The sequence below is a fragment of the Dendropsophus ebraccatus genome, chromosome 5, assembly GCF_027789765.1.
Source record: "Dendropsophus ebraccatus isolate aDenEbr1 chromosome 5, aDenEbr1.pat, whole genome shotgun sequence".
Lineage (NCBI taxonomy): Eukaryota > Metazoa > Chordata > Amphibia > Anura > Hylidae > Dendropsophus > Dendropsophus ebraccatus.
In genome coordinates, this window is record NC_091458.1 from 41456899 (window position 1) to 41482247 (window position 25349).

A 25349-nucleotide genomic window follows, 5' to 3' on the forward strand; every position below is an offset into this window, starting at 1 on the left:
AGCCTCTTCCCCTAACCCTCAGCCTCTCCCCTGCCCCCGACCTTCAGGGCTGATGGTTGTCACCCACAGATTGCAGCCACCAGGAGACTCTGCACACAGTGATTTATTAAAGGGTTGTCCTCTCAGAGACTACAACTCCCAGCATACCCTGAGAGCTGTATAAATGGAGGGTGTTCTGAGATTTGTCACAGATACAGATGAATTCAGGAAAGAAGCGGGTCAGCATGTCGTGTCTCACTGGTTGTATATTGGTGGCTCCAGGTACCCCAGTCCAACACTGGACAGAACCAGTCCCCAAACTAAGACGTCCCCGGCCTCCTTCCTTCCTCCATCACGTGTTTGATGAGAACAGCGGGCATCAAGCAGAGCGGCACCCAAGTGCCAGGGTATATACCATGCATGTACAGCAACGTGGGGGGGGGGGCGCCTCTGCGTGCAAAGTGCCTAGGGCAGCATGAACTCTAAATACAGGCCTGCTCACCGCCATGTATTCGCTATCACTGGCTTGGGTGAGCTAAACTAGTCTGCCTGGGGGGGGTGATTTGTATATGCTCACCAACATGGAACAGCCTCATTATATGAGCCTTATCAACATTCTATGTTAGTGAGCATACCGGGGAGGGGATATTGGTGAACATATACAAATCAAACAGCCCCCCCCCCCCAGACCCTCAAAATTCAATAACCCCAAACGGGGCATTGCCTAGTACTCAACAGCATTCTGAATACAGGGGAACCCCTACCCCACTCTTGTATAAGTTTTAGTCTCCATCATAATGAGCCCAGCTGGGCTTGTAGACACGCTATAAATAGTACGTTGCAAGGGTGAATATAATGCACTGCATACAGAGCCCAAGAGACAGCTATACAAGTAAGTGTCTGTATGGTGACATTTAAATTGCACCTTGTTTACATTTAGTTTCTACAATTTTATAACTGTATAACAGAGGTTACATTTTAAGCCACTGGGAAATGAGCCAGTTCTCTAGAATTAATCTGAACCAAATTATACCTCCCAGCAAGGCGTGGGTCGAACACACAATTTTTTTTTTTTTTTATTAATGTGGGGGGCCCAGACACTTTGGTTGTATGGGGCCCCGAAATTCCTGATGGCGGCCCTGCAACCAAGGTAGGCAGAAGAGCATCTCTGAACGCACAGTACGTCGAACTTTGAGGCAGATGGGCTACAGCAGCAGAAGACCACACCGGGTGCCACTCCTTTCAGCTAAGAACAGGAAACTGAGGCTACAATTTGCACAAGCTCATCGAAATTGGACAGTAGAAGATTGGAAAAACGTTGCCTGGTCTGATGAGTCTCGATTTCTGCTGCGACATTCGAATGGTAGGGTCAGAATTTGGCATCAACAACATGAAAGCATGGATCCATCCTGCCTTGTATCAACGGTTCAGACTGGTGGTGGTGGTGTCATGGTGTGGGGAATATTTTCTTGGCACTCTTTGGGCCCCTTGGTACCAATTGAGCATCGTTGCAATGCCACAGCCTACCTGAGTATTGTTGCTGACCATGTCCATCCCTTTATGACCACAATGTACCCAACATCTGATGGCTACTTTCAGCAGGATAATGCGCCATGTCATAAAGCTAGAATCATCTCAGACTGATTTCTTGAACATGACAATAAGTTCACTGTACTCCAATGGCCTCCACAGTCACCAGATCTCAATCCAATAGAGCATCTTTGGGATGTGGTGGAACGGGAGATTCGCATCATGGATGTGTAGCCGACAAATCTGCGGCAACTGTGTGATGCCATCATGTCAATATGGACCAAAATCTCTTGAGGAAGCTTCCAGCACCTTGTTGTATCTATGCCACGAAGAATTGAGGCAGTTCTGTTACTAGCATGGTGTACCTAATAAAAGTGGCCGGTGAGTGTATAAGGCCTGCTAATTTGATTACACTAAGTTCTGCATGGTGGGGGTACGAGCAGTGGGACACCCACTAAAGGCCCTATTACACGGAACGGTTACCAGCCGATAATCGTCCCATGTAATACTAGGCAACGATCAGCTGACATGAACGATGTCGGCTGATCGTTGCAGTCGTTTGTCTTTCAACATTTGTCGGGTGGGGGTCCCAGATAATTGGAGTATAAGGGTACATTCACATGTAACACATTGCAGCGGGTTTTATGCTGCCACTTACGGTATGGCATGGTACGTAAGAACATACCCTAATGGGAGAGAATAAAAATTCTCACAAGAAAAGCTGGGTTCACACTGCTAAAATTCTCCTCTACGTGTACAGCTGAATCCATTCCCCATTTGATTAGACTATAAATTTTTTATATATTTCTTCCTGCTGTATACAAGAGTGTAGCTGACCATGCTTTTGCATAAGCACAATCAAATGAAATGGTACGGAATTAGCGAATCTGTAACTCATTGTGAACCAGTATATTAGCTATTGTCTTTAACAAAGAGAACCCAAGACTTGAAAGAGATGACTGCACTTATTTCCCACTAAATCTTAGCCCTTTCATGGCTAAACCCTTTCAAGAGCATGTTCTGCACAGAGATCTGAACTAAATCTAATGTCAGAGGAATGGCACATGTATGGCTCCTGACATATGCAGCATGTCTGTATGCACAGTCTAGGGGGCACATGTGTGCTACAGAGGGCTTGTAGCCAAATAAAAAGGTCAGTATGGCATGATAGGAAAACACTAGCCAGACTGCTTTACTAACCAGCTCTGACAACCCCCACCTACAAGAGAAAAACATTGGCAGATGTATTTGGTTTGGGCTCTCGGTTTTATTGGCAGGCTATACTGCTACATCCTAGTGTCAGGTTATAGCACCCATTACCCACATGCAATGATATTTCAAGAACTTTTAGACAAGTTTCCATGTTATTGAGGATCAATTAATCTGAATATCTATCGCCAGCTTTACAAGTGATGTGTCATGTGCTGACATCTTAAGACATATAAGTCATCTTTCACTTTGTTAACTGTACCATGGAGCCTTTACCTGCCAAGTGCATGATGCAAGATAAGTTCCACATGTAGTATTAAAGGGGTTGTCCAATGAAAACCTTTTTTCTTTGAAATCAACTGGTTTCAGAAAGTTATATAGATTTGTAATTTACTTCTATTTAAAAATCTCAAGTTTTACCATACTTGTCAGCTGCTGAATGTCCTGCAGGAAATGTTGTTTTATTTTCAGTCTGACACAGTGCTCTCTGCTGCCACTCAAGTCCGTGACAGGAACTGTCCAGAGTAGGAAAGGTTTTCTATGGGGATTTGCTACTGCTCTGGACAGTTCCTGTCTCAGACAGAGGTGGCAGCAGAGAACACTGTGTCAGACTGAAAAGAAAACAACATTTCCTGCATGGCATACAGCAGCTGATAAGTGTGAAAAGACTTGAGATTTTGAAATAGAATTAAATTACAAATCTATATAACTTTCTGAAACCAGTTTATTGAAAAGAAAAAGATTTTCGCAGGACAACCCCTTTAAAGGTTGTGTCCCCCTACATAAACAAATCCTGTGTAGTCTGAGGCTTGGTAACAACATGACTGGTGCAATTATTATAACGTTTTCCAGAGCAATGTCTCGCTGACCCTTTATGGTCCAGTAGAAGGACATCATATGACCAGTGTACGTAGCTACAGATACATTGGAAATAATCTATAGTGCCAGCTATAGAGAGAAAAGTTTACCTGTGTCCACTTGTGATTGTCACTGGTGATGGCATGTATGTCAGAAACAAGAGTCTGAAGAACAAAGAGGAAAAACAGCTTCAATAGAAGTGTACAGGAAAACAGGCCTGATGTGCGAAATGTGAAGCCAACATTTCCAAAATACATTCAATTTTATCATTCGTGTGACCAACAGCACTCTCTCCCAATCCCCCCATACACATGAATGTTAGCCATGGCCAAATCTTCATGTGTTCTCAATGGAGAGAGATGGAATGAACCAGCAGAAGTGTGCACTCCCAACCTAAGCCTATGGGGTCATGCAAGTCATGTTCACAGAGCTTGTTCTAGTGAACACTCAGACCCGACCAATCAAAACTTTTTATAGGTACACTTTAAGGCCCCGTTCATATTACAGAATTTTGGCGGAATTTCAAGCGGGACTCCAAGAGCAAGAATTTTTTAAAAGCAATTCCAACTTTAAGACTTTCCACAATAAAACAAACATTGGGAAACTATTTTAAGCTTACATAACGTAATTAAAAGTTGATCACAGACAGGAAAAGCTGTCTAAGAATGAGACGTGGTTACATATGCTCGGTGCTAGACTGCAGCTTCCTTCCATGTCTTTGTAAAGAAAGCACCTGCATGCCTAAAGGACAATATGCGCTGTTTTAGGCTGGGTTCACACTATGTATATTTGAGGCTGTATTTGTGAGGCTGTATAGCAACCAAAACCAGGAGTGGATTGAAAACAAACACAGAAAGGCTCTGTTCACATAATGTTGTAATTGAGTGGATGGTCGTCATTTAATGGCAAATATTTGCTGTTATTTTAAAACAACGGCTGTGGTATTGAAATAATGGCCGTTATTTACTGTTATATGGCGGCCATCCACTCAATTTCAACATTGTGTGAACAGATCCTTTCTGTGTTTTCAATCCACTCCTGGTTTTGGTTGCTATGAGGACCTGACATGAGGACCAAATACAGCCTGAAATATACATAGTGTGAACCCAGCCTTAGTTTGTATACACAATGTATAATACCCTGTATACAAAGCAAATAAAAGAAAGCAGGTGACAATTAGGTCAATCAAACTCCCAAGCCGTCTTATAGTAAGGGCCCTATTCCACAGTAACGATAATCGGCCAAATCGGCAGATTATCGCTCTGTGAAATAGAGAGAACGATCAGCCGATGATCCTGTCATCGGCTGATCGTTCATTTAGGGCCAGACCTAAAATCATCGTTCCCCCACCGCGCATGGCTACGGTTGAATAGCGGTGCACGGCGGGCGACCGACGATTTGAGAAGCAGCAGCAGCAGCATACATTACCTGGCAGGGTCTTCTGCTCTGCTCTGTCTTCCTCCCCGCGTCCCGCGCGCTCTGGCTTCAGAATGGCCTGTCAGCTGACGGAGCGCTCAGCCAATCACAGGCCGGGAACCCCGCGGCCTGTGATTGACCGAGTGACCTGTCAGCTGACAGGCCATTCTGAAGATAGAGCGTGCCGGACCCGGGGAGGAGGACGGAGCAGAGCAGAAGACCCTGACAGGTAGTTTATGCTGCAAGGACATCGGTAACTATCTCCCTGCAGCCCCCGCTCAACGATCATCGGGCCGTGGAATAGGCCCAGTAAACGAGCGGCGAACTAGCAAATCGGCGCTCGTTTTCATCATTGATTGGGCCCTCCTCGGCCCGTGAAAAAGGACCCTAAGAGTCTCTTTGTCCATAGAAACCAGAGCTCAGCTGTTATTTTCCATATTGCCAGAATAAGGTGACAGCTGAGCTGTGATCTTTACTTTGGGCAACATTGAGAATTTTACCATAAGAAAGCCCGATAAATCGCCCCCAACATTTTATTGTGTTGGACTGCTATTTCTACAATGGCTTCAGGATGCAGTTCCACGGCTTCCAGTGTCTAAAGAAGGACGAGAGCTGGTTTCTGTACATTTACCAATAGACAATCTTATATCGGTGGCCTATCCTGGGAGAGGCCATCACTTTTATAAGACTGGGTCTTCCTGCTGATCTGTTTCATCTTCTGGCATTGCTGCAGGACAGAAAAAAAACTGCAGCTGGATTTCCCAGCTGTTTACAGTAGACTGCTGTTGATCCTAGAAGCAGGACACCTTTTAGAGCAGGCTGGAGGCCAGCTGTCCGGACCCCTGGTCAGACCTCCTAACCGCCCGGGATGGACCATATCCGGGGCAGTTAGGAGGTCTCGCTCCCCACCGCACTGCCTCCCGCCCCATAGGCGTACTGTCCTTAGATGTCAGTACGCCTGTGGGGCTGGGGGCAGTGTCTGTCCGGCCCCCGGCTGATATGCACTCTCTAGTGATGTCCCGGGGATTCCCCAGCAGAGCGCGCACCAGTGACCTCAGTGTACGCTGCTGGCCTACTCTACCGGAAGTACAGGCCAGCGGCGTACACTGAGGTCACTGATGCGCGCTCTGCTGGGGAATCCCCGGGACATCCCTAGAGAGCGCGTATCAGCCGGGGGCCGGACCGACTGGAGAAGAGAAGACGACAGGCGCGGCGGGGGAGCGAGGTGCTAGGTGAGTTGTGGGTTGTTTTTTTTTTTTGTCTGGGGGCCATCTATAAGGGGAGAGCGCACTGGGGGGCTTTATACTCCTGGGGGAAGCTCACAGGGGGCTATATACTACAGGGGGAGAGCACAGGGGGCTATATACTACAGGGGGAGAGCACAGGGGGCTATATACTACAGGGGGAGAGCACAGGGGGCTATATACTACTGGGGGGAGCTCACAGGGGGGCTATATACTACTGGGGGGCTATATACTACTGGGGAGCTCACAGGGGGCTATATACTACTGGGGGGCTATATACTACTGGGGGGAGCTCACAGGGGGCTATATACTACAGGGGGAGAGCACAGGGGGGCTATATACTACTGGGGGGACCTCACAGGGGGGCTATATACTACGTGGGGAGAGCACAGGGGGGCTATATAGTACTGGGGGAAGCTCACATGGGGTTATATACTACTGGGGGGAGCTCACAGGGGGCTATATACTACAGGGGGAGAGCACAGGGGGTCTATATACTACTGGGGGGACCTCACAGGCGGGGCTATATCCTACTTGGGGAGAGCACAGGGGGCTATATACTACTGGGGGAAGCTCACAGAGGGGCTATATACTACTGGGGGAAGCTCACAGGGGGCTATATTCTACAGAGAAAGAGCGCACAGGGGGGCTATATACTACTGGGGGGAGCTCACAGGGGGCTATACACTACAGAGAAAGAGCGCACAGGGGGGCTATATACTACTGGGGGAGCAACAGGGGGGGTTATATATTACCAGGGCAGTCACCCCCTTTGTACCTAATATCAAAGTGCTGGTGAGAGAGGAAAAAAATTCCAGTTTTCCCGCTAATAAGCAGCAATTCTGTATGTAAATAGTTGAACGTTTGTGAAAATTAACAAAACACGTTTCCTACTGATGTTCAGCTCGGACCTTCACCTGACAATAGACCCCGGTAAGTGGACCTTCACTAAAAGTTGTTGAGTACCCCTGCTGTAGAGTGTCGGGGTCCCCTACGGCATAAGGAATGGTCTGATGAAAACATGAAGGGGGAGACTTATCAAACATGATCTAACGTGAAACTGGCCCAGTTGCCCCTAGCAACCAATCAGATTCCACTTTTCATTCCTCACAAACTGTTTAGAAAATGATAGGTGGAATCTGATTGGTTGCTAGGGGCAACTGAGACAGTTTCACTTTACACCATGTTTGATAAATCTCCCCCCAAGTTTTAAAGAAAAATGTGTTATTAGAACAGAACTCATTCTTTAAATCAAGTTCTTCTGCTAAACATATTTTTCAAGAATTTAGATTTTTTTTTTTATTTTTTAAATTTTACTCATTTATATTTTAAAATAACCTTGCAGTTTTCTAGCCACTAAGCCTAATAATAAGCTGGCTTCCTGTAGAGAAAACACTCCAGAGGTGTCCTCCTTATCACAGACAGGGAACACCAGTAGAGCTTAGCCTTGTAAAATGACCTCTGCACAGGTCACAGAGCATGCCTAGGAAAGTTGTTCTATTATAGTGAATAGGGTGTGCTCCAGTCTGTTAACCATATGAAAATTGCTAACAAAAAAAACAAAACAAAAAAAACGCATTTCTCTAAAATGGCTACCCCATTTTTTTTAATTAAATTATTTTTGTGGATACACCTTTTACTACTGGGATATCTTTAGGTCTATTACCACCTTTATTTGCAAGCAACACATATAAAGTCTAGGACTTCACATAATAGGTCACTCTCTCCCCATATATTCTACAACTTTCCTCCCAAGTGTCACAGTAGTAAATCACACGGAGCATTCCACGGGGCCCGCACAAGGCCTTTTAATCTCTACTGAAAACAGAAAACCCAAACTAAAGGAAATATTTTCATTTTAATATATTAGCACCCTCCTTGGACGACTGAAAGAATACATGCTAAATGGATTACACAAGTGGATCGTACATTCCGAGACGCACGAACTTATAGACTAAATGTATGGCCACAGTCACCAGTGATGGAAAAAATATGGTTGTTTCATACTGGTTTCCTGGAACTTCATGCCTGAAGAGTCATGCAGGAAATTTATTAGAGATTCCCTGTTTCTAATAAAAATACAGACTATTGCTGATATTAGGTTTTCCATCTGACAGAAGAAAAAAGAAGAACAAAAGAGAAGATATATTGGTAAAAGTCTAATAAGTCACACTGCGGACTTACATCTGTATGCATTAATATGGAGGTAAAATGTATTAGGAAGTCCAAGATCACAGGTATAGCCATAAGTTCTTATTGTTTTGTTTTTTTTTTTTACTAACATTTATATTTTTTTCAACTCTCATCTATTGGGATTGAATTTGCAATTGTCTTGTGTGTTTATTAAACTGCATGGCATCCATACAGATTGCAAGAGCTGCCATGGACAGCTATGTAACTATGGACCTTGTATCTATGAGGTCAAGTCATTATGACAAATGTAGTAAAACTATTAAAGCAAATTATTAAAGGGAACCAATCAGCATTATTGTGCTGATATGGTTCCCTGCAGCAGTGTCTAGACGAGCTACTGTGCAGAGCTAGCACCTGTCAATTATCCTGTACTATGCGCTGACAGGGAGAGCGCAGTGACTGGGCGGCTCCCCGCCTACATGACTAGTTGCCACCCCTTTACCAACCTTGTGCGGCTTCATTAAACATCTTTTTCTACTCAGCAAAACTACTGCTGTAGCTGTGGCAGGTATATGGTGCAAGCTGCACAGTAGCTCTATACAGTGCTGCAGGGAACCATATCAGCACAATCAAGCCAATTGGTTCCCTTTAAGTTTTTCCTTCTTCTGGTTTTAATCAGGCTCCTAAAGGTTAAGAAAAATGCATGGATTCCTAACAATCTCTTAAAGTTTCCCTGCTTTAAGAAACTTTTGGCTCGTCCAGGAGATTTGTAAAAAATTTTCATCAGATGGGGTCTAAATGTTCTGACCCCTGCCAATGCTTAAGTGTGCGGGGAGAGAAGCATGCTCTCTGTCTATGAGTCCTGGTCACGTAGAACAGAGCTGGGACAGAACATAAAGCCTAATGCACACGTCCGTGTTTTTACGGTCAGGAAATATTGATCAGATAGTCTTTCAGGAAATAATCAGTATTTCCCGGCGGTAAAAAAAAAATACATAAACACTCCTCCACTGCACGGCTGCTCCCTCAGCTCCCTTGTTGCTTTACTTGGGAGGGGGATGGGGGTTAGTGCACCCAGAGCTATCCAGAATTCCTGATGGTCCCATAGGTTTCTATTTGATCATCTGTGTCGGGGGAAAATAAAAAAAAAAATAAAAAAATAAGACAGGTCCTATAATTTCCAGAATGAACATCCTTCAGGAAAAAACTAAAGGGTGTATGTGCCCAATAGAAGTCTATGGGTCCGGAAATTCATCTAGATTTTCGGAAAAGAAATACAAATAAATTTACCAGAAGCGTGAATGAGGCCTGGGTGTGCACTTCTCTGATCTCGATCAAAAGATTTGACATGTCTCACATTTAAATGAATCATCGTGATGTCTCTTTAGAACAATAAATCCAAGGTACTTAAGAAACTGGACATAACACACAAATATTAATTTCTGACACCTAAGGAACATGTGTAATTGTTACATTGTATAGCCAAGTTATCCAGCTGCTTGGCCAGAGGTGCAGGACAGTCACCCTCCGCCTAGCTTGGTCATCCACATATGGGGCTAATTTACAGAACTACTGATCCGTCTACTGATCACATTCAGTGGCTGGTGCGAGCTGTAAAGAGTTTTCTTATTATAGGATTTCACCATAATGTGATTACAAAAAGAAGATCAATCAGCTTAAAGGGGTTATCCAGCAATAGAAAAACATGGCCACTTTCTTCCAGAGACAGCACAATTCGTCTCCAGTTTGGGTGCAGGTTTTTCAACTCCGTTCCATTGAAGTGAATGGAGTTTTTTTTGCAAATAACACCTGAATTGGAGTCTTATTGACTCTGGACTAAGGTGGCCATGGCCAGATAACCCCTTTAAGTCAATTCATGAATCTTAGGACCTGTGATAACCTTTAATATGAACTATTTGCGCAGTCTGATGTCGCACTCACCTGCATGGTGGGCCTCAGAAGGACATGCCTGGTTTGGTAAGTCGGTGACTTTAAATTGCCGGATTGTCTGTAGTCACGTATCTCCGTTATTACACACCCACAGTGGAAAATGTTTACCTGCACAGAAAGAATATGGTTCAATGTATCTTTATATCCAGAGATGGAAGAGCATGCAAACGTTCAATGTCCTAAACACCAAGGACTTACTGCCCGTATTCCGCTGCTTTGATCTGATGTGTGGCCGGGTCTGGGTTTTGAGATGTGACATAGCAGCCCTGCTCAGCCATTCAGTGGCTGTAGCAGTGTCCTGCCACTGCCAACTACTGGGACCTGGAAACCTGAAGCGCCAGCACATCAGAGACAAGAGCAGTGGAGTACGGTGGGCAGCCAGGTAGGTGAATGCATGTTTTTTTTGTTTTTTTTCCCATCACCCCCTTCCTGGGCATGGCACAGAAAGGGTTCCTGGCAGGATAACCTATTTGACCCTTTCACCATGTAATATTTAAAGTGTCACTTTTTTCTGCAGTAATCAATAGTACAGGCGATTTTAAGAAACTTAGTAATTGGGCTTATTAGGCAAATATGCCATTATCTGCATTCAAAAAGACATTGCCCAGCCCCCCCCCCCCCCACACACACACACACACACACCCTCTCTCTCATTCACTGCTCATTATCAGGAAATCTCAACTCTTTTACATCAGTCGAGCCCTGTGTAACCTATGGAGAGGGGAGGAGGGAAATTAGTTGCCAGCAGAGAGCAGAAAACAAAGGATTACACAGCGGGACCTGTGTGACAGCCGGTATTCAGAGGTCAGTGCTGACTTCAGAGGAGATAGCCCGGTGATGTAGCTGTAAATTAACTCTTTTTTGTTCTGTTATGGTGCCTCATCTCCCTCCACCTCTCCCCTCTCCATAGAAAACCATGAAGACAGGGGGGAGAGCTTGAAACTGCTTTTTCATGATAAAAATGCATTTTTCAGCTAATAAACCCAACTAAAACGTTTCTTAAAATCACCCGTACTATTGATTTCTGCAAAAAATTAAACAGTGACATTTTAATAAATACCAGTTTTATATTGGTCTTATATGGCAGTGTTCTTTTGATACTGTATAAAGGGTATTATCCAGGTATGATGTGCTACTTGGCATTGTACAGCAGTACTCAGGTGTCATTGTGAACCAGGCTAATTTAGCTGGTGTCAAAAGGGGCAAGTACCCAGGACCTCCAAGGAACAATCAGAGAACAGGAATACTCCCACTGCCCTAAACCCTCAAAATACAAGGAATGCACAATATCTACTCATCTGTCAAACTTCTACAGTGGCTGCCATCACAATCTATAGTCAGAGAATTCAAGGGGTTAAAAACCTGAGCCTTTTCCAGAAGGTCCACTAAAATCGGTGGCAATTCCTCAGCATCTATATAATCCAGGAGTTCTCCTTCTTCATAAGGCAGCTTGATGGTTTCTGAATCTACAAGTAAGAAATAGAAAATGTGATTAAACTAGAACAGAACTAATCAGAAGTTGGGCAATTTGTTCCACTCCAGGATGCGAGATGCAAACCATTTAAAAAAAAATAAAAAATCACGTTTGCCAATGTATTATAGATACCAACTACAATTTTAGGTTATCCCTTGAGATACGCTCTAGTTTGTCGGGACCCGAGCATGCAGCATTTGATTACCAGTGGCTGAAGTTGGATGCAGCCCTAGGGAGTCCTGGAAAACGTGGATACAGCCATAGGCCATAGTCTACCATAGTCTATACCCATGTTTTCCAGGACTCCCTAGGGCTGCAACCAACTTCAGCCACCCGTCAATTGCCACCCGTCGGGCTTGGATGAACCCTAGCATGCTCAAGGTTTATTCATCTTTATCACCCATTTCCGCACCAAAATTACATAGTCTCAATTCCTGAAATCTTAAGGAATCTTTAGAATTTGTTACAGGACACGTATCCTCAGTCTAGTAGGTTGGTTCAGAGGGACAGCATTGCCCAACAAGTTAGTCACCCATAGTTTTTTGCCATTAGCTGGGATACCTGATCCATTCTTTCCCCGGAGCATTAAGGAATAGCCTTCATTTCCAGGGTAGAGATTGACCACCAAGCAGGAGAGAGACTCCTGCATTACAAGCTTTTCCAGAAGATTCACATTTCGTCTTAGTTTCTGTAGAAAAAGAACAGAGAAGATGTAATCTACATGGCTGTCCGGGCATGATGGGAATTGTAGTTTTGCAAGAGCTGGAGGGCCGAAGGTTCCCCGTCAATGATCAAAGATAACACACTTCTGCTCATTATAACTGAAACAAGACCCTGGCTAAGACTCACGGAGCCAACAGGAGGGAAATAAAAAAATTGCATCTACTCAATGGAAGACCTAGTGGTTGTGGCCTCTGTGAGATGGAAATGGATGAGCTGAAGGCAAGCACATAGGGTCATGAGTAGTGTTGAGCAGACCCATCAAAATAGTCGGGTTGGGCAACATTTTCCAAACCCCAACAGGCTCTGCATTTGTTTACTGGTGGCTGAAGAAGTTGGATGCAGCCCTAGGGAGACCTGGAAAACAAGAATACAGTCTATGGTTGTAGCCATGTTTTCCAGGGCTCCCTTGGACAGCATCCAACTTCTGCAGCTGAGAAGAATTAAATGCTGAGCGTTCGGGTTTGGAGAATGCTGCTGAACCTGAACTGTCAGGCGGAGAAGGGATTACCTTATGAAACCCGTGCCATCCCAAAAATGGTCTGGGTCAATATTAGCCAATGTTTATGCGGTTTAAATGTCCCTGTCATTGAAAATACAATATTGACATGTTACAGAGACAAGTCAAAAGTTTTTATTGTTCGGGGTCTAAGTGCTGTTACCCCCACTGGTCACTAGAATAGGCAGGGAGAAGATATCAGCTAAGTGCATCTCTTCCCATCTCTCTATTGGGGTCAGGAGACTAATTTTATAAAAAGTCTATGGGACTCGACTCCTGCAGTGAAGAAAGAGACAGCGCTTAGCCGAGTGCTTCTCCCTCATGGTCTCTGCGCCAAGACCCCGAGCGACAACTGATTAAGGCGACAACTGATTAAGGCATGTCTCTATGTCACAGCAAAAGAGAGATTATATATTTTATATAATTTTTTTAATAGCAGAACATTTTCAGTCTCACAATTTTCTTAAGCATCATGGCTTCCATTCTTGACAGCCATGACAGCCTTACCCCCTTTGTATCAGATCCCACTGATTTATAATTATGAAAATTTTTACATTTCATTAGGCTACAATATGAACACGCTCTAAGTGGCAGGAGGAAAAAAAAAAGTGAGTCAGGGACCACCCGTGGTGTGGAGCCATGAGGTCACTGCCTGTCTGCATGTCCTGCTAATCTCTTCCATATGTGCTTCAATTTGTACCTGGGAGACAGTAAAGTACATGGCTGAAATATTAAATGAATATACATAGGGAAGCAGCAGGAGTAATGGTTTCCAGCGAGAAAAAAAAATAAAAATGTGGAAGCGTGAGCTAGAGGTTAAGCTGACATTGAGAAGAGATGAAATCATATTTAATGGCAGGAGGAGAAGGAAACACACTCCGGCCAGAACTGTTTCCAACCCAATGCATGGCAGAAAAAGATCACACTCAACGTCTCCATAGAACAAGCTCTCCTCCAAGAACAACATGGACACCTTAAACCACTTGTGCTAATAAAGCACAATACTTTCACAAGGGCCTCATGATCCTTCCAAAAAATATCTTATAGACAAGGGCCAAATACTTTAAATGCTACGCGACAATGGCCCATTTACCTTCACTTCCGGTTCCTTTTCACATTCTTCTATGTACAGGTCATATAGCTTATGGAACACAGATTTCCTGGGGAGAAAAAAATAAAGATTGCATTATAAAACTATAAAAAGGATATTAATAAATTGGTACATGCATTACATGTCATACAAAGTTTGATGTTTAATAAAATTAATTTTAGAAAAATGGCTATTCCAGTACACCTTCTCCCTAGGTCTTTATTAAAAAGGACGCTCTACTTACCTGTCCCTGTGCCCGCACAGCACTGCCTCACCGCTCCCATACCCCCCGCCAGGGTCCGGGAACTCCTGCTCCAGCGGCGTCACTACTCGGCTGATGGATTACCCGCTCAGCCAATCAGTGACTGGGCGGAATGCAGCTGCAGCCATCGATTGGCTGAGCGGGTAATCCATTAGTCAGGTTGGGTATCCTCTCTCAGGTCGTAGCCGCAACGGAACTCCAAAAGAGTTCCGGCGGGGATCCAGGAGCCTGTGATGTGGCGCTGGTTGGGCACAGGGATAGCTAAGTAGAGCGCCTGTATTATGTCCCCCATGCTCGTAGCCAAATTTTACTTATTGCCCGGGACACCCCTTTTAAGGATGCATCCATATCTTGTTTTTGCTGCCCATCAAACGCTGTATGTAGGAATACCAAATGTAATATACTACACCTTACTGTCCCACAAATAAAATATAAATCTGTGATTCCCCTGTATACACCATGGTGCTGTACATACAACCTAGTTGGTTATATCCATATAGATGAATGTGTGGTGTCAGTTCTGTGATGCCCCTCTATACAGCAGGGCACGGTGCATAGAACTTAGTTACATAAGGTTTCCCCATACAGATGAATGTGTGCTGTCAGTTCTGCAATGCCCCTGTATACAGGCAGTGAGCATGGCGCCGTATATATAACCTAGTTATATGTTTCCCCATAAAGGTAAATGTGTGGCGTCAGTTCTGAGACGTCTTTGTATACAGCATGGCGCTGCACATATAACCGTGTTATATAAGATTTCTCCATATAAATGAATGTATGGTGTCAGTTCTGTGATATTCCTGTATACGGAAAATGAGCATGGCACTGTGAATATAACCTAGTTTTATAAGGTTTCTCCATACAGATGAATGTGTGCCGTCAGCTCTGTGATACCCCTGTACACAGGCAGTGAGCATGGCGCTGTACATATAACCTAGTTACATAAGGTTTCTCCATATAGATGATTGTATACAGGGGCAGAGCTGACGCCGCACAGACAGTGAGCATGGCGCTGTACATATAACCTAGTTACATAAGGTTTCTCCATATAGATGAATGTGCGGCATCAGCTCTGCCCCTGTATACAGGCAGTGAGCATGGCGCTGTGCAGTGGTGACATCTGGTTCTGTGTGCACACCTGGCCCCCGCACAGCAGCGTCTTACACATCTACTGGCACTCGGCACTCGCTTCCTTGTGAACATAATTAGATTTCCATATGAGCGGCTGAAACCGGCAATAAAAAGGCAGGAAATCTGAGAAGTAGTAGGCAAGAAGAAAAGATGTTTTAGCCTGAGAACCTTGTGGACCAAATTGTACTTAAAATGGAAAAGGCGGTGAAGTGCTAGACAGCGGATACTTCATTGTGTGCAGACGCCCTGCAGAAGAACAATAGCTGCTATATACATCACACATCATACATATACATCATCTAATGACAAGACTGGAAATCACCTCGATCCGGATGAATGCTTGCGTTTCGGAGGTCTCTGCCTGGCGCTCTCAATGACATACTGGAAAATAGAGAAAGGAGATCTGGAACAATCTCATTGCTTTTAGGGGTTTTTTTTATCCTTTATATTTGGATCAGGAGAGTAAAAGGATTTTTTAGAGAACGACACTTTATTAAAAGGGAATGCGTCACCTCATTTCTCTTTTTATTCATTAGAACCAGATACAGACACACATTCTTTTTTTCCAATCTGTTTTTATTCTATCGTAGAGATTTTTATTCTATTTTCTATTTAGAGCTATGATTTACAGCAGCCACATGGATCCATAACTGACAAACAATTGTTTGTCTGGCAGTAATCTTCCCCACCTGCCGCCTATCCTCCCCATACACAGGAAGACATGGCACGGACGAGCGTTCCCGTGTTCTCTATGGGGAGGGGTAAGCCGCAGCCAGAACACTATCACCGTAACTTATCTCTTTCAAAACAAAGAGGTTGTGTGGTGATTTTTCATTACGCCTGATCCCAATCTCCATTGTTTGTTGGTGGACAGTTGGAAAAGCCCTATACACCTAGTGATGTAGAACCTTGGCACAGCAGCTGTTGCAAAACTACAATTTCCATCATAAATAGGCAGCAAAATCTATATCTTTGGCTGTCTAGGGTTGATGGTAATTGTACTTTTGCAACAGCTAAAGGGCCCAGGTTCACCAACACTGCTTAAGATCGGTGTCCAAATCGGGTGCGAGCTGCTGTTTCGGCCATCTAAAGTCTATGGTGAACGGGAATCTTATGCAGTATGTGCTGCTATAAGGAGTGGATTAGATGCAAAGCAGAGAATTGCTCAACCCCTTTGTTTGTAGAGAGATAAGCCACCGCCACTTGCCAAACATTTAAGTGTAAGGGAAGTACAGGAGTGTTTATTGAGGGTGTATAGGAACCTTTACATTTATCACATATAAGGTGTAATACAGAGTTTACTTTAAAGGAGAAGTCCGGCAAAAAAAAATGTATCAAAGTATTGTATTGCCCCCCAAAAGTTATACAAATCACCAATATACACTTATATGGAAATGCTTATATAGTTCTTTTTCCCTGCACTTACTACTGCATCAAGAGTTCACTTCCTGGATAACATGGTGATGTCACGACCCGACTCCCAGAGCTGTGTGGGCTGTGGCTGCTGGAGAGGATGATGGCAGGGGGACACTGAGGGACACAGGGCACTGGAGGGACACTGAGCATCCCCCTGCCATCATCCTCTCCAGCAGCCACAGCCCGCACAGCTCTGGGAGTCGGGTCGTGACATCACCATGTTATCCAGGAAGTGACATCACCATGTTATCCAGGAAGTGACATCACCATGTTATCCAGGAAGTGAACTCTTGGTGCAGTAGTAAGTGCAGGGAAAAAGAACTATATAAGCATTTCCCGTAATAAGTGTATATTGGCGATTTGTATAACTTTTGGGGGCAATACAACACTTTAATAAAAATTTTGCCGGACTTCTCCTTTAAGGCATTAGAGTCATCTTGTTATTATTTTACTACACTTTTTATGGCTTTTCCTTGAGATGAGTCTATAAAGCTGAATGGCTATACGGGAGACGTTATGGAGGTGTATAATCTTACTTGATACACTATACCAACCAAGTTATGGTAACACAGGAATAAAATATCTTATATACGCTGAATCTATGAGAAAAGATTACCTCAGCCCGATCCAGTGCCAGCTCTAACGTCTGTTGCTGGAAATAAAACAAGATTCGTGGTCAGGAATGTGATATTATAATAACCAATAGCCTTTTAACCCTTCAAGACGTCTTTTATAATTCACATCAGCTTGAGGCTGCTATCTAAGGGTGAAAACACACAGCCTCCTGCAGCTCCGGGAGTATTAGAGGGCTTGTCACAATGGAACTGCCCTCTAAATCCATTTACGATTCAAAAACTGCTATGGGTTCACTTGGCTCAAAATAAATTCTGTCAGCAGCAATTCACTTTCCAAACTGCTGAGCTGACACTGCTTCTGATGTGCTGATGGCCATAATGCCTCCTCGCTCCCCTTCCCATGTCTCCCTGCTTGACTGACAGGCAACTGAAAGCTGAACCCCAAGCAGGGTCAAGGATAGGAGAGGGAGTGAGGAGGTGTTTCGGCCTCTTAACACCAGATAATAAAAGCATTTTTGTTAAAGTAGTACTCCAGCAAATATTTTTTATTTTCTTCTTTCAAATCAACTGGTTTCAGAAAGTTATATAGATCTGTAATTTCCTTCTATTTAAAAATCTCAAGTCTTCCCATACTTATCAGCTGCTGTATGTCCTGCAGGAAATGTTGTTTTCTTTCCAGTCTGACACAGTGCTCTCTGCTGAGATCTCTGTCCGAGACAGGAACTTCCCAGAGCACGAAAGGTTTTCTATAGGAATTTGCTGCTGCTCTGGACAGTTCCTGACATGGGCAGAGATGGCAGCAGAGAGCACTGTGTCAGACTGAAAAAGAAGACACCACTTCCTGCAGGTCATGCAGCAGCTGACAAGTATGGGAAGAAGTGAGATTTTCAAAAAGAAGTAAATTACAAACCTATATAACTTTTTGAGACCAGTTGATTTAAAAGAAAAAGATTTTCGCTGGATAATCCCTTTAAGTTCCAGAAGCACAGACAGATATATAAAAAGGTACCATGTGTCTCCATTTAACAATGTGAGCGGCCTCTCAATAAACTTATCCCATCTGTGGCCCTGTCCTTGCCCCAGAAACTGAAATCTGTGCCAGCTATGAACTAGACACCAATGAGCCTCACAACCTAATCCAGTTAGGGATAACCTCATAGGAAGCCTATAAACCTCCTTCCATGTATTCAGACTAGGAGAAAACCCCATAAGAACATACAATGTCGCCCTCGGCCGGAAGCACAGTGTCACGAGGACGCAAACCACGGAGCCAACCTGTGCATGGTTCATATAGGCTACAGACACACAGATCCCGGTTATACCATAGGCATACTCACCATTGTGGCCACAACTGGTCTGTACAAACCAGAGGTGCAGGTCACAATATATGCGTCACCATCATCTGTCGTGCGTCATGTGCTGAAAGGATAAAAAACACAGGTTAAACAGAAGGCTACAGGGTAATGGTTACTGGTATTGGATCAGTGCAAGTTCATCAACTGGTAATAACAAAGCAAGTATATTTTCCACTATACAAGTTACTTTCTTTACATAACTGATGATCTATTACCATTACCTGGTAATATTAACCAATATGGCTGCTCAGGAATAACTATCATGGATGAAGGTTAGGCTGGGTTCACACTCCATTTTTGCAATTCGTCTTTATTCGTTTTTGCAAAAATGGATGATAAAACTTATGCATTTGGCACCCTTAGAAGGCATGATCCATCGCATAAAGGGGCCACATGATGATCGTTGCATTGTTTGTGGTAAAATTGAAATTACACACACATATATATATATATATTTTTTTTATTTATTTATTTTTTTCATAGGCCGCTTATCCCCTGTTTACCGAGGGAGATGGATAGAGCAGTTTCCTGCTTCTTTTACACGGACGATAATTGGCCTGTGTAGAAGGCCCTTCAGTTTACAAATTGTGAAAGATGGTTACCTCTCATAAACATTTATCTACTACAATATGGGAGAAGGAGACTGACTACATCTTATTTACTGGCACAATGAAGGATCAGACATATTATCTCATTTCTTCTAAAACTTTAGGGCATTACTGTCATAAAAAAAAAAAAAAAAAAAGTTTTGATTAGTTGGGACATAAGTGCTGGCTGAGAACCCAACCAATTTCTAGTCATAGCCAAGAGAAGTGTGTAACTGTGCGCTTCACTGCCTGAATTAGTTCTTAAAGGGGTTATCCAGCGCTACAAAAACATGGCCACTTTTCCCCCCTCTTTTGTCTCCAGTTCAGGTGTGGTTGGCAATTAAGCTCCATTTACTTCAGTGGAACTGAGTTTCAAAACCCCACCCAAACTGGAGACAACAGTAGGGGGAAAGTGGCCATGTTTTTGAAGCGCTGGAAAACCCCTTTAATCCATCAGTTAATCTGTATCTGAAGCCTATGGCCACAATCACTGAAGAGTCTTGCCAGTTATTTCACTTGGGCTGGGTTTACACCTGTATTGGAGGCGCCACTGACCAACTATTGAAGGTTCGGTCAAAAATACCAGATGACGCTATTCTGCCAGCAAAGTGCTAGACACCCAATAGGCCCTATTAAAGTCAATGGATTCCATTAGACACCATTTAGTAAGGGATCTGCTGGGGACAGAATAACATAACACATAACTAAAAAGGGGTGAACCCTAGAAGAGGAAACACTTATTTAAAGACACAGACATGCCTATCTCTCCAACCAAGTCTCCACAGCTAGCAATGTTATTATAAAAAACAATACTGGTGATAGTAATGGGGAATCCACTTCTTGTCATATGAAAGATAAGCTCCATCTTTCCCTTGTGTTCTCCAGAGATTCAGTAGGTATCATCCCAGTAACCTTTGCACAGGCCATAGAGCATGCCCACAACATCCTCAATAGCTTGTTTTCAGACTTGAGAGTCTCCTGTACATGTGGTTGCTGTAAAGCAAATCTTGGGAACTGCTTTTCACAGTCCAAAGCAGCTCAGGCAAGATGGCCGCCCCCATAATCAAAATACAGCTCACAGACAGAATAAATACAGCTCCCTCTTCACTGACGGTCTAGGCTGAGGTGCTTAGTTCATAGAAATGGTAAAATGTGAGGATTACATAAGGGAATGGTGACTCATAGCGTTATACAGCTGGCCAGCTACAACAAGTCCCTGCTCCAAACTAAGAGTCATAGTATTATACCGCCACTCACACATCTCATACTTTCCACTCTCGGCCTGGTCTACACCATGACCAGATCTATATACACCTTGCCATTTAGAACAATAACTATTTAACTCATAGAAATGTATGGCATAACCACGGTATCCCACATGGGGGTCAATTAATATCAGATCACACCAGAAAAATGGCATTTACCCTAGAGATATGTAAAGGGCAAGTCTACATTTTACAGCACTAGAATACTGCACTGTGTTTCAGCAGATTGGGGAACCCCTTTAATTGCAGATCCCATCTACTACATTAAGGAAACTTTGGAGGCGCAAAATCCATATGATAAGCATGCACATTTCACATTGGAATCCAACTCATTCATAACTACTGGGCAACTACTAAGTAATGGTCCTTTTACACCGAACAATTTATTGTTCGTTTTTGCACAACAACGATCGAATTCGAACGATAATCGTACATGTAAACGCAGCGAACGATCAAACGACGAGCGAGAAATTGTTTTGATCTTTCAACATGTTCTCAAATTATAGTTGGTCGTTCGCAAAAAATTCGCAGATCGTTCCGTGTAAACATTCTTTCGACGATTTCACCTATGTGTGAGATAGGCTTAAGCGATCGCAAAAAGATTTTTCCGTACGATGTATCGTTCCGTCTAAACGCAGATAGATTATAAAAAAAACATTGTTCATTCAAAATCGTTACTCGTGCGAATTATCGCTCCGTGTAAAACCACCATAAGGCACATAGCCACAATGTGTGCAAACTGTGCATCACAACTATAAACGCTGCACTTGCACACTGATGGGCCTATTCATTTCAATAAGTGCGATGTAATACCACATTCCTCAGAACCTGAAAGGGTGGCCACAACGAGAGACACTCTTGTGCCAAGACCCCCTGATCTTAGGAACTCAATGACCTTGTAAGTATATAGCAGGGCCCCCCCAAGCAGTGATCCCCAACCTGTGCTGTTGCACCAGCTAGAGGGCCACAGATTACTGATAAGTGCTACAGCATGCAATATTTTATTGTAAAATGAATAGGCACCATAATGAAAGAACGATCCGCCATTCTCTGTTGGTGGCAGACGGTACACAGGCCCTAGATATAAATTCTTGGATTTATTGTTTTGAATACAAACTTTTATGTAACAAGAAACAATCCTGTAATCTAACAGACACAACCAGCAGGGAAGGGATCCACTAGATCTGCATATGAATCCCATACACTAAGGCCAGAGGTGTGTATTCTTACCCTTTTGTATGCACAGAGCGGCTGAAAGAGATGACACAATGTACACAATGTATACACTCGCTCTTGTATAGCAAACACAGGCCTATAGATATAGATACAAGTAAATGCATGTTCAGGTGGAGACCCCAATGGATGAGATGGGCCATCAATAACAATTCGGTGAGGGTCCGACTGTAGACCAGGCCTTATTCCTGCGATCACTGTCCTGCACACTACACAAACACATTACTAAGCTGTAATAGATTCTAATAGAAGACATTCTTTACGTCCAGTATATAGGGAATCATAGAAATAGACACTCCCTAAGGCAGGGATGGAGAACCTTTGGCCCTCCAGCTGTTGAAAAACTACAACTCCCATCATGCCTGGACAGCCGAAGGCTGTCCAGGTATGATGAGAGTTGTAGTTTTTCAACAGCTGGAGGGCCAAAGGTTCTCCATCCCTGCCCTAAGGCCTCTATCACACAGGTCAGAAAACTAGAAGCATCATACACCAATATGTATCTTGTGAATGAAAATGTGAATGAGATGATAAGAAATCACTGTAGATAAAACCCAACCAGAATCCACATGGAAATTGATCAGAGAAACTAAATTCTGCGTGTGAAATTATACCACAGACCCACTGTGGATTGTATCCCTTGACTTCAATGAGGGGGATCAAAATCTGCAATAAATCCACAGTGTTGAAGGTTTTGTATAATTTGTTGCAGGTTCGCCTCTGTGATTTACATGCAGTCAAGGCCATATCACACGGGAGGATTATCCATCATATCCGGGAGATATCGCCCTGTGTAATGGGCCAGGGATCAGCAGACGGAGACAGGAACGCTCGCTCACTAGCTGATCGCTCACTTCAACGCTTTAAAAAAGTAATGGGTATTCTACAGTAATGTGACCTTACACTTTTCACTTAGGCTGGGTTCACACTGCGTTTTTAGCATACGTTTAACGGATCCGTTTTTTTTAACGGACAAAAAAAAAAAAAATAGTGTCAACAACGTTTTTGTGTCCGTCAAAAAAACGGATCCGTTTTTTTTTTTATAATGGAAGTCAATGGAAAAACTGATCAAAACGGATGCACACAAATGCATCCGTTTTTTTTTTCCTTTTCTTTTTTTTTCAAAAAACGGATTGCAAAAACGCAGTGTGAACCCAGCCTTATTCTACTAAATACAAAAGGGAAAATCTGCCGCATCTCTAACAGAAAAATTGACATGGCCACCAATATTAGATGGTCAGTGGTCCGACTCCTGGCATCCCCATTGCATCAGAAAAGGCAGCGGACACCGGATGTAATGTTCACTGCTATTCCTACCTGCATGTTCTGCACTATTAGCGTCAGTAGCAATGCAATGTACAGCAGGACTTGGAAAGGAACAACACTACAGTACTCAGCAACCCCCGCCCCAGTAGTAGTATGGTGAGCCCTGGTAAACATAAGAGGGTGCAGCGTTCTCAGGATCTCTTCAGTCAGCAGTGGAACCCCAACATATACCGAGGACAGCAATTTCTGCAAGGCTGGACAATCCCTTTAAATCCTGTCCGCTGATGGTTTTATATACACGTGATGAGGCTGATCTGACCCGTCATGTATGAGCAGTCATGTATGAGCAGTCATTTATGAGCAGTCATGTATGAGCAGTCATGTATGAGCATGCAGGACAGTCATAGTAAGGGTACAAACACACGCAGCAGATACGCAGCAGATTTGATGCTGTGTTCAGTTATTTAGATCTAATCTGCTGCATATCGCAGCAGTAAAAACGCAGCGTATAAGCCGTGTGTGTTTGTACCCTAATACATAGGAATAATATGGCAGTATTACATCATGTCATGTCATGTTATCCAAACCTGAATGTTCTGCGTTTGATTTCTCGCAACTGCAGAAGTGGGATGCCGCTCTAAGGAGTCCGAGAAAACAGGAATACAGCCACACTTTCCTTGGAGCCCTAGGGCAGCATCTAACTTCTGCAGCCGCAGGGAGTCATACACAGAGAGTCGGGGTTCTGATAACGCTGCTCAACCCCAACATTTTGACAGTTTCACTGTACACAACTCCTGTATACAGTGCAATAACCCTATCATATACTGTACCCCCCCAGAAATCATGGTGCATCTATAACATCTACAGAAAATAATAAAATGTGCCCCTCCCCATGTTATATCAGGTTCCCCCTTCCATGTTACATCTGCATGCCCCCCCCCTATGTTATATCAGAATACCCCCTATGTAATATCAAGATGCCCCCCTCCCATATTATATGAGGATTCTCCCCCTATGTTATATCAGAATACCCCCTATGTTATATCAAGATGCCCCCTCCCATATTATATCAGGATGCCCCCCCCCCATGTTATATCAGGATGCCCTCCCCCCCTATGTTATATCAGGATGCCCTCCCCCCATGTTATATCAGGATGCCCTCCCCCCCCCCCCCTATGTTATATCAGAATGCCCTCCCCCCCCCCTAAGTTATATCAGGATGCCCTCCCCCCCCCTATGTTATATCAGGATGCCCTCCCCCCCCCCTATGTTATATCAGGATGCCCTCCCCCCCCCTATGTTATATCAGAATGCCCTCCCCCCCCCTAAGTTATATCAGGATGCCCTCCCCCCCCTATGTTATATCAGGATGCCCTCCCCCCCCCTATGTTATATCAGGATGCCCTCCCCCCCCCCCTATGTTATATCAGGATGCCCTCCCCCTCCCCCTAAGTTATATCAGGATGCCCTCGCCCTCCCCCCCCCCCCTATGTTATATCAGGATGCCCCCCCCCCCTATGTTATATCAGGATGCCCTCCCCCCCCCCCTATGTTATATCAGAATGCCCCCCCCCTATGTTATATCAGGATGCCCTCCCCCCCCCTATGTTATATCAGGATGCCCTCCCCCCCCCTATGTTATATCAGCCAGCACTATTGCAAGATATGAATGAGACTCCATTGCTACTGAGACCGACAAAAGCAAAACAATACACAGCAGTGATCGCCCCGGAAAGCTTTACTGCCCCCTACAGACCGTACAGCTGAGAAGCAATGCAGGCGGTACCGGCGCGGTTCCGGAGGGCAGATTCCCGCTTACCTTCCTACCGGGAGCAGCTGACCCGTGATGTCCCGATCTAGCAGGCTGAGGCGGAACAGCAGACAATACAGCGCGAGGACTACATCTCCCTAAAGGCCTTGCGGCCAACTATTCAAATACAAATAGCTTTATTTAAAATGAGGACTGAAGACAACAGAGAGCTCGGCAGCATGTTGGTGACGTCAGACAGATCACAGAGGGCGGGGGGTTGTGGCTGGAGCAGGAATGGATGATGCTGTGTTACTGGAGAGCATGGAGGAGTCAGAGCTGGCCTCTCTGCAACTATGCAACTAAGAGGAACTAAAGTGTTCCCATCAGTAAATGTTCCCTACTGTCTACCT

The 25349-nt window shown here is 44.1% G+C and overlaps 1 protein-coding gene across 2 annotated transcripts in view; it reads right to left on the minus strand.

Annotated features, from left to right (window-relative positions):
• SUPT20H (SPT20 homolog, SAGA complex component) overlaps nucleotides 1-25124 on the minus strand; it is a 56249-nt gene extending 31125 nt beyond the window's left edge. For both annotated transcript variants that reach the window (XM_069969936.1, XM_069969935.1), the window contains exons 1-9: nucleotides 25009-25124; nucleotides 18824-18905; nucleotides 17528-17563; nucleotides 15818-15876; nucleotides 14106-14172; nucleotides 12355-12481; nucleotides 11682-11785; nucleotides 10311-10427; nucleotides 3687-3740 (exon numbers count right to left, since the gene is read on the minus strand). In XM_069969936.1, coding sequence (XP_069826037.1) covers nucleotides 3687-3740; nucleotides 10311-10427; nucleotides 11682-11785; nucleotides 12355-12481; nucleotides 14106-14172; nucleotides 15818-15876; nucleotides 17528-17563; nucleotides 18824-18826 — 567 coding nt within the window. In that variant the 5' untranslated portion in view covers nucleotides 18827-18905; nucleotides 25009-25124. The remainder of the gene's footprint in view (nucleotides 1-3686; nucleotides 3741-10310; nucleotides 10428-11681; nucleotides 11786-12354; nucleotides 12482-14105; nucleotides 14173-15817; nucleotides 15877-17527; nucleotides 17564-18823; nucleotides 18906-25008) is intronic.
• Nucleotides 25125-25349: the final 225 nt, after the last annotated feature.